Genomic DNA, 16,587 nt, shown 5'->3' with positions numbered 1-16,587 from the left:
GTGTATGTACTGTACTATCTCGAAAAGAAGCCTATGGTATCTTGAAAAGAAGCCCATGGGCTGTACAGTGTATGTACTGTACTATCTTGAAAAGATACCATAGGCTTAATTAAGGTTAATTTTGCAAACTAAATAGAGGGAGACTTCAATTTGAGATGAGCTTCATCTGTACTAAGCCCATTGGGCTTCAAATTCAAGGTTTTACGATATTCTTGTCTGTTAAGGCAAGGCAAGTACTATGTATCTGTGATGAAAGGTGCTATAGGACTACAGAAGGAGTGAGTGAATGAATGAAAAATGTCCAAAGCAGAGCAGTGACTGTATAGAACATTTAAGCATCCTCAACAGTCAAACTGCCTTTCAATTCAAATTAATTTATTCATCTTCAAAAACACATGCAAATCCAAGTAATAAGATGACTATTCCTCAAAATTCATTTATTATTATTTTCCTAAAAAATGTGTGCTGCTCAATTAATGATTAAGATGACATAAGAGAGTAAAAATACAATCAAACTTACGGATCAAGAACATAGTTATATTGACCTTCAGGACTTCTTTCTTGTTGATAGGTCAAATTATAAGCTATCATTGTACTGACTAATGATGTCATTTGCTGCTTTTCTAAGGTGTTAAACAGCTGTGGGTTGACCTATATGGATAACAGATGAAACATCACATTAAATATGCTTGTAGAAGCATGTGACATATAAAGAATGTAGTGAATATGGAAGAATTAGTGCAGTTAGAAGAATGTTGTGCAGGTGGAAGCGTGTGACACAGGTAAAAGAACGTGGTGCAGGTGGAAACGTGTGACCAGGTAAAAGAACGTGGTGCAGGTGGAAGCGTGTGACACAGGTAAAAGAACGTGGTGCAGGTGGAAACGTGTGACCAGGTAAAAGAACGTGGTGCAGGTGGAAGCGTGTGACACAGGTAAAAGAATGTGGTGCAGGTGGAAACGTGTGACCAGGTAAAAGAACGTGGTGCAGGTGAAAGCGTGTGACACAGGTAAAAGAACGTGGTGCAGGTGAAAGCGTGTGACACAGGTAAAAAAATGTGGTGCAGGTGGAAACGTGTGACACAGGTAAAAGAACGTGGTGCAGGTGGAAGCGTGTGACCAGGTAAAAGAACGTAGTGCAGGTAGAAGCGTGTGACACAGGTAAAAGAATGTGGTGCAGGTGGAAGCATTTGATACAGGTGAAAGCATATGACACAGGTAAAAACATGTGGTGAATGTGGAAGCATGTGGAACAGGTTGAAGCATATGAAACAGGTAGATACATGTGGTGCAGGTGGAAGCATGTGGCACAGGTAAAAGCATGTGGTGCAAGTAGAACAGGTAAAGCATATGAAACAGGTAGATACATGTAGTGCAGGTGGAAGCATGTGATACAGGTGAGAAAGCATGTGACACAGGTAACATGCGGTGGAGGTGGAAGCATGTGACAAAGGTAAAAGCATGTGTTACAGGTGGAAGCTCAAAGATAATAACTCCCACAACCAGTGGTCCCAAGATGGAAGAAGTCACTACTGGGAGATCTGGTTAAATGATCTTTCTTAACACCGATTTGCATGAGAAAATTGATAAAATTTATCAATTTTACTTTATGATACTTTATGTTACTTTATTCAATAAAGTAATATGATTCTATGGGGATCGCAATGGCACGGCTCGCAAGCAACTGATCGTTTTCAATGAAGATCAATTCAGACCGTCACCGACAATCTGCAAACAGCTTCGCGTCATCTAGCGCTCACTGTGAACAGAGTTGGATTCGTCGGCTGATGGTCATACGATGCAGTTAGTGCAGTGTACTGATTGTACAGCTTACCGGTCGGAATGAGGGCTGGATGATAGTAAGCAGTGGTGGTAAAACTTGCATGATAGCGACCTCTTTGTTCAAGTTACGTTTGATGTATGGCGACACTTCATTGCATAGACTGGTGAGCAGGTTGGTAGTTTTGGCCATTTTCTGCATATTCTGAACAAATAAAAAAGGATATTTGTTTAGAAATTCTTGAACATAGACATGAAATTTTTTCCAAAATCAGCTTGTATTGAAGCACCATGCACCATTCTTTCTTTTTTTTTGAATCCACCCCTGGACAATCCTACTACAAGTGTTAAAACCTTAATTCGACAAAAAAAAAAATTTTTGAAAGAAGAGTAAATGCTTGGTAAGGGTGAAAATAGAGAGATGATAAATGCAGTAGTTTATTCAGTCATTGGTAAGTTTTGTACTTAAAAAGTCTGATGTGAAGAAAAACAAAAATGACAGACAACAATAAAAGTACAGAACTTACCAATGACTGGATAAAGCATGTCATGGTAAGTTCTGAACTAAGTCTTGGATGTGAAGGAAAACAAAAGTGACAGACAACACTAAGTACAAAACTTACATATGACTGGATGAAGTATGTGTCATTGGTAAGTTGTGTATTAAGTGTTAGATATATAGGAAAACAAAAGTGACGAGTTTGACAAAGCACTGCTCACCTCAAAATGTGCTGATGGGTAATGGATCTTATTCGCAGCATTTGACGCAAACATCATATGGAACACAACAGGCACGTAGGGTAGATATCGCATTAAGATGTAGCTTTGCGTGTGCAAAATTTCTTTGTTTAAGACATCATGGAAAATTAGCCAATCACAAGCATGGTTAACCTGTAAAAAAGATTCAAATTATATAATAAACATAATTTTATTAACAGCAGCAACAAGAACGATAAAAATACTAAGACAAGACTTTCTTTATACCTTGTTTAGTGAACCTGCTGCCCACCAATAATAATAATTTCGAATAAAAATAAAATTTTATTTTTGTCAAGTTAGCGCACCAGCCACCACAAAAAAAATTGAAATTTCAGATAAAAAAGGTTTTCTTTATTTTTGTTACATATAAACAATATAGTATTAGATGCTATTAATTGTAAATTTCACTTTCTGCTTAATCTGTAAATAATTATTTGTATTTGGTCAATGATATCTTAATGTAAAGCATTTATAAAGTTGTGAAATATTCAGTTTGTTAAATGTAAACATTTTTCAGTACAACAGACATACATACCGCATCTAAGTGCGAGTCCTTAAACTTCACCTCCAAGTAGTTTTCAAAAATACCTGCAAAATTCAAGTTAACAGCAGCATAAATATTTTGCATTTTATAAACCTGGGTTGGACGATTCCATTATTTTTGAGGTAAGCTAATAAAAGTAACTGGCATATATTGGTTCATGCACAAAATAGATAGCAGCATAAGTTGGCTTTTAGTAGTAATTGTGTGTACATTGAACATTGAGAGATCTCTGGCTGAAATTCAAGTTACAAATGGATCACACCACCAGGCAGACCACAATTCAAATATGTTTCTAATATTCCTCCATGATATGGGAAAGCCTCATCTAATCTTTGGTATGTGAAAAGAAAAAGAGGATTATACCCTACAGCACATGGGATGGATGACTCCAAATTTTCCACATTGAGAAACTTTGTTTATCCAGTAAGACTTCAACAAATTCAGTAGACTTGATTGTAATAGCAGACTTGCAATACAAATGATAATGGACTCCTATAGCACTTTATGCAACAAAAATTGTGTCAAAGTGCTTAAAGACAATGTTTAAAAAAAAATTGAAAAACTTAACCATAAACTATTCTAAATACCTGATAATAACTTGTCATAGTCTCCGTTACTCAGCACTGCTTGTAACATGTTGTTAAATCTAGATGAAGGGGAGGCTGGATTGAAGTCTACATTGTCTTCTGCTGATACTTTTCGTTCGACACCATTTTTATCAACGTCGTGAGGGTTTACATAACGCTTTCTGATGAGATGATAATTGTTAACAGTTATACTGTATATTTTTACGTGCAAAAGATGTAGAAAATATTAAGAAAAAAGGTGAGTTTTCTTCACCAAGTCAGCACCCAAACCACTGTATGTTGATACAACCTTATGGCTGATCGAAAATATAATCTTGGCCAGCACCTGGTGCTCACTGGATTTCGACATGAAAGTTATGGAAAGTTTTAAAATAAGAAATATATCCTTTCCCTGCCAATGCAGATGGGGACATGGAAACAATGAATTGAACTTGGATTAAGTTTGACGAGAGTGATGTATATATTTTGGTTTAATAAAAAATAAAGCTATCTATGAATATTTATACCGCTATAGATGAATCCAAGTAGAAAACTGCGCTCTCTATTGGTGCCGCCATTGCTGGGACCTCCTTAGGGTCACCCGCTTGTTTCTCACGTCCATGTACAGTAGTCCAAAGAAAGTAAGATTGGAGCAACATATTCTGCGTACAATTATACAATATGTACATTTGTAGCAGGTGACCAAAAGCCCAGAGCTATGGCATCTGCAACAGTGGGGGCGGAAGTGGGGAAGCAGGGGACTTAAGCTCCCAATCAGACAGGTCAAGTCCCCCTCCACCCCCACCGGCCAGAGCTCGTCGGGCAGTCGGACCAAAAAAAAAAAAAAAGAAAAAGGCTTATGCCAAGCTAACACATGTCTGTCACACTCTGAGAGTGCCATTTCCGGCCATCCAGAGGTCCCCCTTCAAACAGGTTAGCCCCCCACCCCCCAAAAAATATATCGTACAGCCGCTACTGATCTACAGAGAGATAATAATCACTGATGTAAACGGGTCGGCCTATAATAATCCTACTAAACCTACCTCTGTGGCCTTGGCATTGCAAATGTGTCCTTCCAAAGTGTGAATAACCCTTTGTGCTTGTCTTTCTGTCCTATGTTCATTGAGCTGACCATACTCAAGCTTAACCCATTTCCTTTTGTTTGTATGAACTAAAAAATATAACAAGCAATTTGCAGAAACTTTTTAATTTCTGTACAGAAAAACAACAGTAGTACTATCTGTATTAATAATTTCATATTTTACAGACAGGTCACTTCAAATATTTCTCATTAGGGTTCTAATGGATATACAGTATATTGTATAATTGATCATAAACATCATCAATACTAATCATAATCATTATCATCACAATACTAAACATTATTATGCATAATCAACATCACTATCTCACCAAATCAACATATTAAAATACTATCATAATCATCATAACTCATAAATCGGCACCATCATCATTATTATCATCATTACACCATAAGTATACTAACTGTGCATCACCATCATCAGCAATCACAAGTTCATCATCGCAGCAGTCAACATCACCATTAAGATCACCATATGAGCCATATGTAAACTGGAAAAAAACATTTTTCGCCACCCCCACCATTATAAACCATTATATTATATCATCATATAAAAATCATTCCACATTTTCATTCATCATAAAAGGCAGAATAATCGATAAATTGCAGTGTCAATGTGCTGAATTGCATATGGGTGTGGTCCGTGACTATCTAGCAGTCATGCTTATAGTAGCTACATGGGGCTGAAATGAACCATAAAATCAGGGTAACCCCCTACTCTTCCGAAAGATGCAATGGGTGTTTTAAAGTGCACACGAGCCAGATGTATACACTGGACGTCCATTTTGAGTCCATTTAAAATCATAATCATAATTATGATTTTAAATGGACTCAAAATCATAATCATAATTAGCATGGATGGATGGATTGTTTTGGTGTAAACACCAAGAATAACCCACCAAAGTCTGAAAAAGAATTATTTCCAGTGGTGATTTGGCAGTGCACCAGGAGACAATCCCCTACTCATTTCAAAAGCGTGTACTGCGTTCTTTACATACAAGTAGGGCATAATGCACACGGGACCAACGTCTCATCCGAAAGACGGTGCGCTTCGTAATTTGCATTTCAGCCCTCCGGCTGATATACAAGTAGCAGCGATGGGAATTTGTGCACACATAACTGAACTAAGCTGCTCTCGTTTTGGACAGATTCTTAATGATCATCTCAGTACAACACCTTCAACAATGTCTTAACAAACATACTAATAATCCTCATCATTAACAAAATAATCATCACCCTCATTCATTATCATTCATCAAAATGAAAACAATTTGTCAGCAAACCTGCAGAGTGTTTAGACAGGAACGGATGTCATTTTCAGTTTTTTGGCAAAGTGTCATTAGAGTAGTCATATCTGTCTTCAATGCATTATTTGTTGCAATCTACATTTGACAAAAAAAAAAAAAATATTACTATTAGCCTGAATTACTGTATGTGAAGATCCAAGCTGCCAAGCAGATTATAACAACCATAGCCCCACTACACATTGCATTCTGTCGTGGATATTGTCGCTAAACAAATCCTTGTTGATTGAACAAGCATCTTCCCAATGGTTCGGTGAGCAGAACACACAAGGGGCATACAGACACTATCAACATCTACTGATATACTTTTGGCTCAATTAGGGTTTATTGTATTGCACTCAGACATTAGGGTTACATGACCATAACTCGTTCTAATTCTATTCAGTTGCTCATCAGCACCCTAAGCGTAGTACCTAACCAAGTGCTGTTGTCATCGCAATAATATTATTTTCATAATTGCTATTGTTTATTTTAAGTTATTTAAAAGTTAATTTTATTAATATTTTGTTTATAATAATTCAACGAATCATTGGTATGTATAGATTATCTTTTTAATTGTACTTTTAAGTTTATCATTTGGTCAGATTATTTAAGTATTTAAAATAAGGTTACTTGGCTCAAGGTGCATCGACATGGTTGTGTTGGGCTGTCAGGACCATGGTGTCCCTCTTGGCACCCATCTGGCTGTGTGAATTGAATATTTATTGTAGAAATAATGATGGATACTAACCTGCATGAGACGTGATGCTAAGCGTGAAGCGACAGTTGGAGGAAAATGCGACACAAAAGCTATTTGCCGTAACGGTCTAAGTGCTGGAACATACCTAAAAGATGAACAAAAACATGTGACACGCCTGAATATGGTCATGATGACATCACATCATGACCATATATAGGCACATCATGACCATATATAGGCACATCATGACCATATATAGGCACATCATGACCATATATAATGGACATTTAAATTATTTTTGTCAAAGAAAATTTGATTACTATCTACACAGATTTATCTTTTTTTCATTTTACTTATTATGAGGATGATTTTTCAAATTAATTTTGTTTATCTGTCATTCTAATTAATATCCATTGTATTATAAATTAGTAAATAATTTTTTATATTAAAAGATAAAAGTCAATACTGGGGCCAAAATATGCAATGTTGTGGGGTTCATGCACTCCTCCCACCCCTGTGGATAATTAATAATTTTGTTAAAGGTAAATTGTTAAGTAAGTTTATGTTCACAACATTTACTATGAAATTGACAATTCAAATATATTGAGCATATTGATATTGTGTTTTACATTTTAAGGTTAACCTGTTTGAAACATAACCATAAAAGTGTTTTATTAGAAGCATTATTATCATTTCATAATTATCAGGGGTGCAGGCTCTGGTTTCAGCCTGGGGTTTGCAGGAGGTGGTGCAAAAACTGAGAATATGGAACTGAATCACTATTCCAATGAAAACTTAATGGTTATTTTTAGTATTTTAACCCACTTAGTGGAAATTTTTTGGCACCTCTGCCAAAAAATATTATAGTTATAATAAATATCAACAACATAAAAATGATTAACTTCTACTTACAAGTCATTACATATGCAGATAATAGGACGAAGGAGGACAGACTGCCCCTTCTTTTTCTTCTTCTTTCCTGCTTCAGGACCTTTCACATAATCAATAAGAACGTTTATTGTGGCCTGAGGAGAGTAAACAATATTGAATTCAAAGATTACTGGGAAGGCTTACTTCAAATCAGAGTTCCATACATCTTCTTTCTTATCTTCTGCTTTCTCAAAATGGGGTGGGGGGTGGGGTGTGCACCTTCCTCCATCCTCAACGTTCGCGACAGTTCATAAATTAATTTTTAGTTTCAAAGCGCTTAAAGATGGTTTTTACGGTGGAAGGCGCTATAAAAATACATGACCATTGATCCATATCATATTTCAATTTTTAGGTCATATAGAAATATATGAATATAATGTAAACATAGGTAATTAAACCATAACTCATAGGCTTGCAGCTTCATTGTGCTGAATTGCGCATAAGTTAGTGAGTACCATAGCATCCGTAAAGCAACACTCTGTAATCACATCCATCCACAAAACCCCTGACGCTAAAGTGAAACACAGCATCGGTAACCACCCTAATACTTTCCCAATGCAATGGCCCTTTCAAAGTGCACAGATGTGTGCATTAAGCTTTGGTGTTTTGAATCCTTATCTGAGGTACAAACCAAACCATAAAGGCTCCTCTGTCTTCTGCATAACTCGACTCATCAAAAATAATAGAAGAGGGACTAATACAAATTTTGTGAAGAAAAGTTAGAAAACAGTAGCAAAAAAATTGTCTCTACCAATATTTTAATATTTAAAAAGTGTTGTATGACCATATTTAGTCATGTAAACTATATATAGTCATGATGTGATGTCACATGATTCAGGCATGTCACATGTTTTGTCAAATAAAATTTGATAGTCTGGAAAGGGCTTCAAAACATGTTAGTCACAGAAAAAAAATGTATTAAATACTCACAGCTGGTGAACCATCAATCTCATCGATCACCATGCAATTAGGCCGATTATCTCGACTTAATACCGACTGCATCTGTGTGGCCGACTCTAGTTTTCGCTTGAACACGTCTTGGCTTCGATCATCACTGAAAATAAAATCAAATAATTTTTTTTTTTCAATAAGACATAACAATTGACCACTCAGGGACTGTTATTCATTGGCCAATAATATGTGCATGTCCCAAAAAAATCCACTCAAGTGTGCGTATGTTACGATTTTTATGGTTCCAATCCTGAGCAAAAAAATATCCAAGGGGCAATTGTTAGTGGAAGTCATTATTTTGCAATTTTAAAAACATATTTTTTTAATTATTTTTATATCATTTTCTTATGTAAAAAATTGAAAAGAAAATTGGAATGAAGTTTACCTAGCGTTCATCTCAATCACATTATAGCCGGCATGTTCAGCAATTACATGTGCCAACGTTGTCTTACCAAGACCAGGAGGACCACACAACAGCGCCACCTTCAGTTCTGGTCTTTTGTGTTCATCAAATTTTTGCTGATGGTTGCCAAATATACGAAAATTTAAAATATAATAGAAATATTTGAGTTCAATTCATTTAAATAGTTAATTATTACAAAGGACATCATCTTTTAGTATAACAAATCATTTGTAAACCTTTCATTAATTGTATAATTTAGGGGTAAAGGTCTTTGAAACAGTTTAATAACCTACTGGAAAATGTGTCCTTGCACACAACATAAACAGTCATATTTGATGGTACAATAATTCATACTTTTAGCATAATTTCAAATCACATGACTATGGACAAATTCCACTGATTGGTCCATTTCATAATTACCTCACTTAATATCTCTTCTGGTGTGGCTTTAAAGTTATTCTGTTTAAAGTTTCCTTTGAAATTTTGATTCCGTTTTTCTTGTTGATTTTTTTCACGTTTTACTCTTTCTCTCTTGAATACACAGGTGTCCCAGAGCTTCAGCCAGTACAAAATATTCCTGTTCACACCCTGGAATAGAATATATATTTTTTTAATAATAGGTTTTTCATTGACTAACACTCTGTCCACACTATCAAATTTGCTTTCACAAGTAACTGTTGTATGCCCATATATAGTCATGATATGCCTATATATGGTCATGATGTGATGTCATCATGACCATATTTAGGCATGTCATGTTTTCGTCAAACAAAACTTGATAGTTTGGATATGGCTTTAGGTTGATTTTTGTATGGGTGAATCTGTAGTACTTATTTCTCCTTCATTCTTGGCAGTATTACAAGTATTTAATAAATATTAAGAGAGGGTAATCTGTGCTGGAAAGCTGGCAAATCCAGCACTTAAAATCAGAAGGTGCAAGTGAGGGCAGCGCTACAACGAACGTTTCCACTAAGCCCCCTCCCTTGGATATTGCTGTAAAGGTCCCACAAAACGACAGTAGGGAGCGAAGCTAGAACGGAATCACTCATACCTGACCGTCCTACCTGGCGTCCTACGTTCTCTGCATACGCAAATTGCGTTCTAGAATCTACACGACGAGGGTGACCTTAACGTTCTCGCATGCGCAGATGACTTTTAGTGACATCATTACGTTCTACGTCCTACCGTCGTTGTGCAATCGAAAGCTCCCTGGTGTTAAAGCATACGCAAACATCTGCATTTGTGGGACCACACGTTGCTTGTTAGACATGCGCATATTCTTAGCGCTGTTGTGATTGGTCAGTTGTAAAGTTTGATTGACACTCCAGAAATGTCCATTGTGAGCTAAATTGTGTGAAGAATTATTGTTTGTGGTGTGTAGCACTGAGTGAAGGTCATCAGTCAGCTATTAATTAGGCCAGGGGGTTACCTAGGACAACCCCCTAATAATTGCCAAATATTAATAAAAGCAAAAAGGCTTTGTCTTATCAATTAAAACTTCAAAAAAACTCACATCGTCACTTAGCAAGTCTGTGTAGTGCCTGGGTGAATACTTGTCTACCCAGAGTGTGGGTTGTCTCCGGCTTGGCTCCCCATCTGCAGCCTTCTTTTGAAGATTGCTGTGTAAAATATAATTCAATTCCATTCAAATTCATTATAATAACAAAACAATGAACAAAAAAAGATAATTTAGTAAAACATTTACAGCTCAGGATAACCTAAAAAAAAAAACCGAATTGGTTCATTTCCGTTGGTGTCCCTTAAATAAAAAATATTATATAAAAGTTGGTTAAAAACTAAAACAAACATTAAAATTTATTAAAACTTTTTTTTTTTTATTAAAACTAAAATCGAGGTAAGGTATTCCAATCCAGGGCCTACGGTTCCATTTTGTTTTCGAGGGGTGTTCACATGTTTGAGAAAGAATAGGCAATTAGTCGGTTTATCCAGGTAAGTATTCACGAAATAGACTGGACAGAGCTTAACTGTTTATGAATTTGGATCGCAAGAATTAAAATTGCCACATTGCAATGCATTGCATCACTAAATTTAAATTTTTTTTTTTTAGGATCAAACAAATCTTTCAACAGCATCAAAGCAATTAAGTATATAATATTTATTGATCTATTCCAAAAACACAGAATCAATTTGCATTATAAAATCAAAAAATCATTACAAAACCTAAAAAACAAAAGATTGACAATATAAGTCAAAATGGATAACAGAGGATAACCCTTTAAGCTGCTAGGCTCATTTCAGAAGGGGTCATACAGTAATATAAATAATATAGTTATGAATATTTAATTCATTTGATATCAGCCTTGTTCTGCAGGTTTTGAGAAAACAGCTTCCAAAATCAATAGTTTGTTATTAAGACTTGTATTTTAAAAATTATTTTAATATGCTTTTTTAGTTAGATTAAGTGATTGATATTTTGCAAAAATGTTCTTCAATATATCTTCTTTTAAGTTTTTTAAAATTAAAAAACCTGAAAATGTTCCAAATTCTGATTCTCAAATGTTTTGGGTGCTTGTGGGAAATTAAAAATTGCGACAAATGGAGAGTTTTACCAGTGCTGGTCATAAACATGAGATGAACATAAGACACTGACTTACATAAATGCATCTGCTCATCAATAACAAGTTCTTCTTCACTATCTGATAAGCTAGCAAATAATTCATCTAATTCTCTCTCACGTTTTTTAGAATTACTATCAAAATTTGATAAGGAACTTGTTTTAATTTTTGCTCCAGCTGGCAAGCTTTGCCTGATATTTTCATGATTTTGCCTTAAATCGGGTTCCTTTCTTTCATATTGGATATCTGCAAGACAAAAATTAGAATATGTAATTTATTTTTTTGCATATTTACCTGTATTAAAATTTTTAATCAGTATTTTAGTATAAAAGCCTATTTGTACAATTTAACTATGCCATTGTTCTTATTTTATTTCATTTATTTGTCTTAAAAACATTAAAATTTACAAGAATAGAAAGAGCAAGAAACAAGCACGAATGAATATATGACAGAAACTAAATCACTGAACAAAAGGGGGCGCTTCTCAAAAAACATGATAGGGTACTTACAACATAAAGTTTTGTTTAAAGTAAGCCCGTAGCCATGGGTTCGAGGAGTCCAAAAGAAACCCCCTTTTCCAGAAATGCCCTTTTAAGTTATTATTAAAAAGTACCATTTGCATGGAAGTTTGGCATTTTTATTGCCATCTCCAGAAATCTGAGGTGTATATCTTTAAAATTTACCCCAGCCATGGTGGGACTGAGGTGAGTAAGGACTCAAAGTGCCTTTTTAATTATGAAAAATTAGAAACCCCCCACCCCTTTAAAAATCCTGCCTACGAGCTTAGAAAGATGAAACATTCAAAGATAAAAAATCTTTAAAATTGTAGTAAAACAAGCATTATAATAAGTTTGGATTTAAAATATTACATTTTTCCAGTAATAATTTTTTCTTTTTAAAAGTTCAAATTTAAAATGTTAAAATATTTCAAAGCAATTCAGCTATTTATCACCATTGTAAGTCAGTTAACTACCGACCATACTTAGGTTATGTCAGTTTTTCTACCTCATTAATTATTTATTGTAGATTATGTTGGGTTGGATTTATGATGATTCAATACAATTTACTTTTAGGTTTTAAATTTGGCTAGGGGAACATGGATAAAAACAACTGGCCTAAGTTTAGGAAGGAGGGCCTAGCTCTAGGCTGGGGAGGGCCTAACTAAGGCCTACTTAATTATTAAATAAATTTAATTAATAGGCTAAACTTCTTTTAGCCATCGATATTGTACTAGACCTAGCAGGGCCTACTTCTTCTGTCGTATTTAAGCCTAGCTAGGCCTAGGTTTAATTTAGGGCCTAGACTAGGTACAACCAGGGAGTTGTTATAGTGACAACACAGCTTAGACAAAGGTTAGGCCCGGGGCATTAGCGGCCTGCGCTAGGCTAGGAAACACTCTAGGCCTATGCTAGGCTTAGCAAAACCAGGACCCACTAGGCCTAGCGGTCGCGGGGCCGGGCCCCACCTAGCTAGCCCCTAGTAGAGGCTAGGCCTACTAGGCCTAAACGAATAGAGAATAACTACCTGATTCAAAATCTCGCAGTGCATCAAGTTCATCTGCAAACTGAGCTTCAAAGTCATCATACAAGTCATCGGGTTCCATGTTATAATTAAATCAAAAGAATGTTAATATGAAAGAAGAAAGTCAATCCATATCCGAGAACTAAAAAAAAGCAAACAAACACAACACTGTTTTCATCGGTTCCCGGGAAAAAAAAAACGTTGCCATGCAACCTCTCAGTTTTCTACCCAGTTTTGTTTTTTAATGTAATTTATTCTTCTCTTTTTGCGTGTTTGATTTCAATTTTCCCTATTAATTAGCGCATTCATTAATTATATTCATTTGTGAGTCACTTATGTATCTGAATTGAAGAATACATACATTAGAATATTTTAACCACGGCATTTTTCACGAATCGGTAGACATCTTGAAGTGATGACAAACATTGTGAATCAGCGGTGCATAACCAACAGAAATAAGATAAGATTTTGGGCTGACATCATGTTTTTAAAAAAATCATAACTCCATAACGGGGCGTCGTATCCAAAAATTTCCAGCAAAATTTTTTTTAAAGACTAGTCTACACCACCATATGAAAAAGAAAAAAGAAAAGGCTATCTAGTAGTGTATTAAAATAGGACGTATATGCATTACAGTGCAGTAGTACTTGTTATACTCTAGACTAGTATTGTTTTAGTTACCATATGAGAGTTTCCTGTGTTAAAAACATGATTTACTATACTATACTTCTTTATAACACATAACTTGTACTTTTTAATAAGAGAAATCTATATATTATATCGGCCGGGTACCTGAACAGTAACAACACAAAAATAAAATCGCAAAGTCCTAACAAATGGTACAAAACAGGGCTATTTTCTTTTATTTATCAATATGAACCTAGTTTACAGTGCTTATCCGAGAAGACATGTTTCACCACCAGTACCATAGAAGAGTGTGCCGCTCGAACCAGTGGCAGTGCAGATGTTTATCTGTATTAGTTATATCGAGACTGATGTGTAACGGCCGTAAACTTGAGACATGTCCATACTTTCTAGCTGCCTTCCATGGAAATATTAATATAAATATTATAGGCCTAATTTCAAAATTTTTGCAACACAGAAATACAATTTAAATTAGATGAAGTGAAGTCAATTATTTATTTGCACAAACATATAACAGTAATATTTTTTTTAAACGAACTTCTGAATGCCGGATTTTCCAATTCCATATAGGCCTAGGCCTAGTCTGTCTCATTGACACTAGGCCTAGCTAGGCTTAGCAGCTCATAAAGTGCACATAAATGTTTGCAACATTAATTTAGAAAAATCTCTTTCTTTGATATGTACCATTCAACTAAATTTTATCATGATCTATTCTTTCTTTTGGAATAATTTTGCTAACAGCTAGGCCTAACCCGACAGGAAGGCAGTGGTGAATAGGCTACATAACCTTCTTTGGCAGAGTTTCATTGTCCAGCACCACATTAATTAATTATGTGATGATGGCATGATCAGGCTAGGCCTTGGTTTGCCTAGTAAATGAAAGATGATCCATGACGACACTTCATGATTTCAGAATTTATTACAATAGGCCTAAGTGTTCTTACAACATTGTCTTACAAAAGCACTAACCCTTTTGATTATCAAAACAGCTGAGCAGACCGAAAAAAACATGTTTGAACACCCCGGTTATGAGAAATATCTTGCTGTGGGGAGCCACCTATTACGCCTGCTATACATGCTATACGCCCTCTACTACTTTTAAACGTTAGTTTGGTGCAAAGTAGTATAATGAATATTCATATGATCTGAAATATTAAAATATTTTAATATTAAAAAATTCATTTTTAAGTTATTTCTAGTCAGGATGAAGGATTTCTTACACAAATCATTGTAAGTATTATAAAATGAACCTATTATTGGACTTATTAATAGGTCCATGATTATAACATTGTAAAAAAATCACTCAAACTTTCCTATGCCTTGAAAAGAAAAGCAGAAACAACACCAACACGATGCAGAATATTGAATGCACGTGTATATATATATAAATTTTACATCCGTACCGTAGTACCTTCGTCCTTCTTGTTATTGGTCCGATTATGCGTCTTCTGGTACTTGGCCGCATGGGTGTACGTTGCTAGATTATGCCAATGTTCGGAGCTAGAGAGGATATGCCCTGTGCAGTGAAGGGAGTCTCGGGTGGTCATGTGTTCAACTGACAGGCTTCGGCAAAGGTTCAGGGCATTAGCTTAGGGTCAGCTCTGCTTCTTCAGTTCAGTTGGAACGGACCGCTCGGGGCCGGGTGATGTAGCATATATGGTCTGATATGTCCGGGTATGTCCGCGTACCCCTGCATGAATGGATAGGTCTGGCCGCTTAACTGGTGGTGGCGGAGGATGCGAGTCCTGGCCAGTGTGAAAGCTCGTTTAATTTTTTCCATGTCAAATATATACAATGCTAAAAATTAATTTTTGTCTTAATTAATTTTTTTGACTTAATACAAAATTGCAATTTCTAATATAATCAATTTCAAAAATAATTAATTTCATTAATTGAGGGATTAATTAAACAAAAATATTAATTAACATATAAATTAAATATAAAAAATATAAATTAAATGTAAGATAAACAAAGAATTAAAAAAGATAAATAAATACAGTACACAGAATATACTTTACTGGAATTTGGAAGTACAGCCGTTCTCTATAATACCTTGTGATATTATTTCGCTTGTGCATATATAAGGACCCTATTATTATTGTTGTTATTATTATTATTATTATTATTATTATTATTATTATTATTATTTATTTCATTAAAAGACTTTTATTATTATTATTAAAATTAAAAATTAAATTGAAAATATAAATAAAAATGTTTCCAATTGGTTTCTAATTGATTATGATCAATGAAGCTAATCAAAGTCAAATTGTATGTGTCATATTATTATTAAATTTTGCTTAAATTAAAGATGTTAAGCTGTTTATTGTGGCACAAATTGACCCGGGCTAGAACTAGGGATTAGCTACTTTCTTTTTGATGGCTCCAATATTGTCTTTAAAGTTTGAAAAGTCTGTAATTACAGAGGGCAGCAACCATATTTTAACAAATGTCACACATTATTTTCAAAACTTTTATTCATAGTACCGTTTTCCACTTTTTGGTTTTATTTATTCATTCAATTCATTTTTAAATTTATTTATTGAAATAAGTTAATCAGTGTTTTAGTATGATTTTGTTTAAATTTCAGACATTACAAATACATTTCAGACGTTTAGCACCTTTCAAAAAGGACCATAACAATAGCAAAATTTAAGCCCTGACATCGGTAAATATCAGTCTACCGCCCTCTATTTTAATTGAACTGATACCGGCACATATCAGTGTTTAAGCCCTGACATCGGTAAATATCAGTCTACCGCCCTCTATTTTAATTGAACTGATACCGGCACATATCAGTGTGCCTCCCTCTATAGTATTTTCTGCTAAAA

General features: G+C 34.9%; 1 protein-coding gene across 1 annotated transcript in view; it reads right to left on the bottom strand.

The window, feature by feature from the left end:
* Positions 1–13,319, bottom strand: part of LOC117118094 (chromosome transmission fidelity protein 18 homolog) — a 23,082-nt gene extending 9,763 nt beyond the window's left edge. Inside the window, exons 1-15 of the mRNA XM_033262591.1 lie at positions 13,115–13,319; positions 11,626–11,836; positions 10,528–10,633; positions 9,435–9,602; positions 8,997–9,130; positions 8,591–8,714; positions 7,643–7,755; positions 6,782–6,875; positions 6,031–6,129; positions 4,689–4,816; positions 3,667–3,827; positions 3,071–3,123; positions 2,497–2,667; positions 1,832–1,981; positions 521–651 (exon numbers count right to left, since the gene is read on the bottom strand). Of these exons, the coding sequence (XP_033118482.1) occupies positions 521–651; positions 1,832–1,981; positions 2,497–2,667; positions 3,071–3,123; positions 3,667–3,827; positions 4,689–4,816; positions 6,031–6,129; positions 6,782–6,875; positions 7,643–7,755; positions 8,591–8,714; positions 8,997–9,130; positions 9,435–9,602; positions 10,528–10,633; positions 11,626–11,836; positions 13,115–13,193 (1,922 nt within the window). The 5' untranslated portion in view covers positions 13,194–13,319. The remainder of the gene's footprint in view (positions 1–520; positions 652–1,831; positions 1,982–2,496; positions 2,668–3,070; positions 3,124–3,666; positions 3,828–4,688; positions 4,817–6,030; positions 6,130–6,781; positions 6,876–7,642; positions 7,756–8,590; positions 8,715–8,996; positions 9,131–9,434; positions 9,603–10,527; positions 10,634–11,625; positions 11,837–13,114) is intronic.
* Positions 13,320–16,587: the final 3,268 nt, after the last annotated feature.

Source organism: Anneissia japonica, unplaced genomic scaffold (assembly GCF_011630105.1).
Source record: "Anneissia japonica isolate Jap-2015-1 unplaced genomic scaffold, ASM1163010v1 scaffold287634_len692169_cov176, whole genome shotgun sequence".
Classification (NCBI taxonomy): Eukaryota; Metazoa; Echinodermata; class Crinoidea; order Comatulida; family Comatulidae; genus Anneissia; species Anneissia japonica.
Note: the sequence above shows the minus strand (reverse complement) of the source record. Positions and strands in the feature narration are given on the sequence as shown.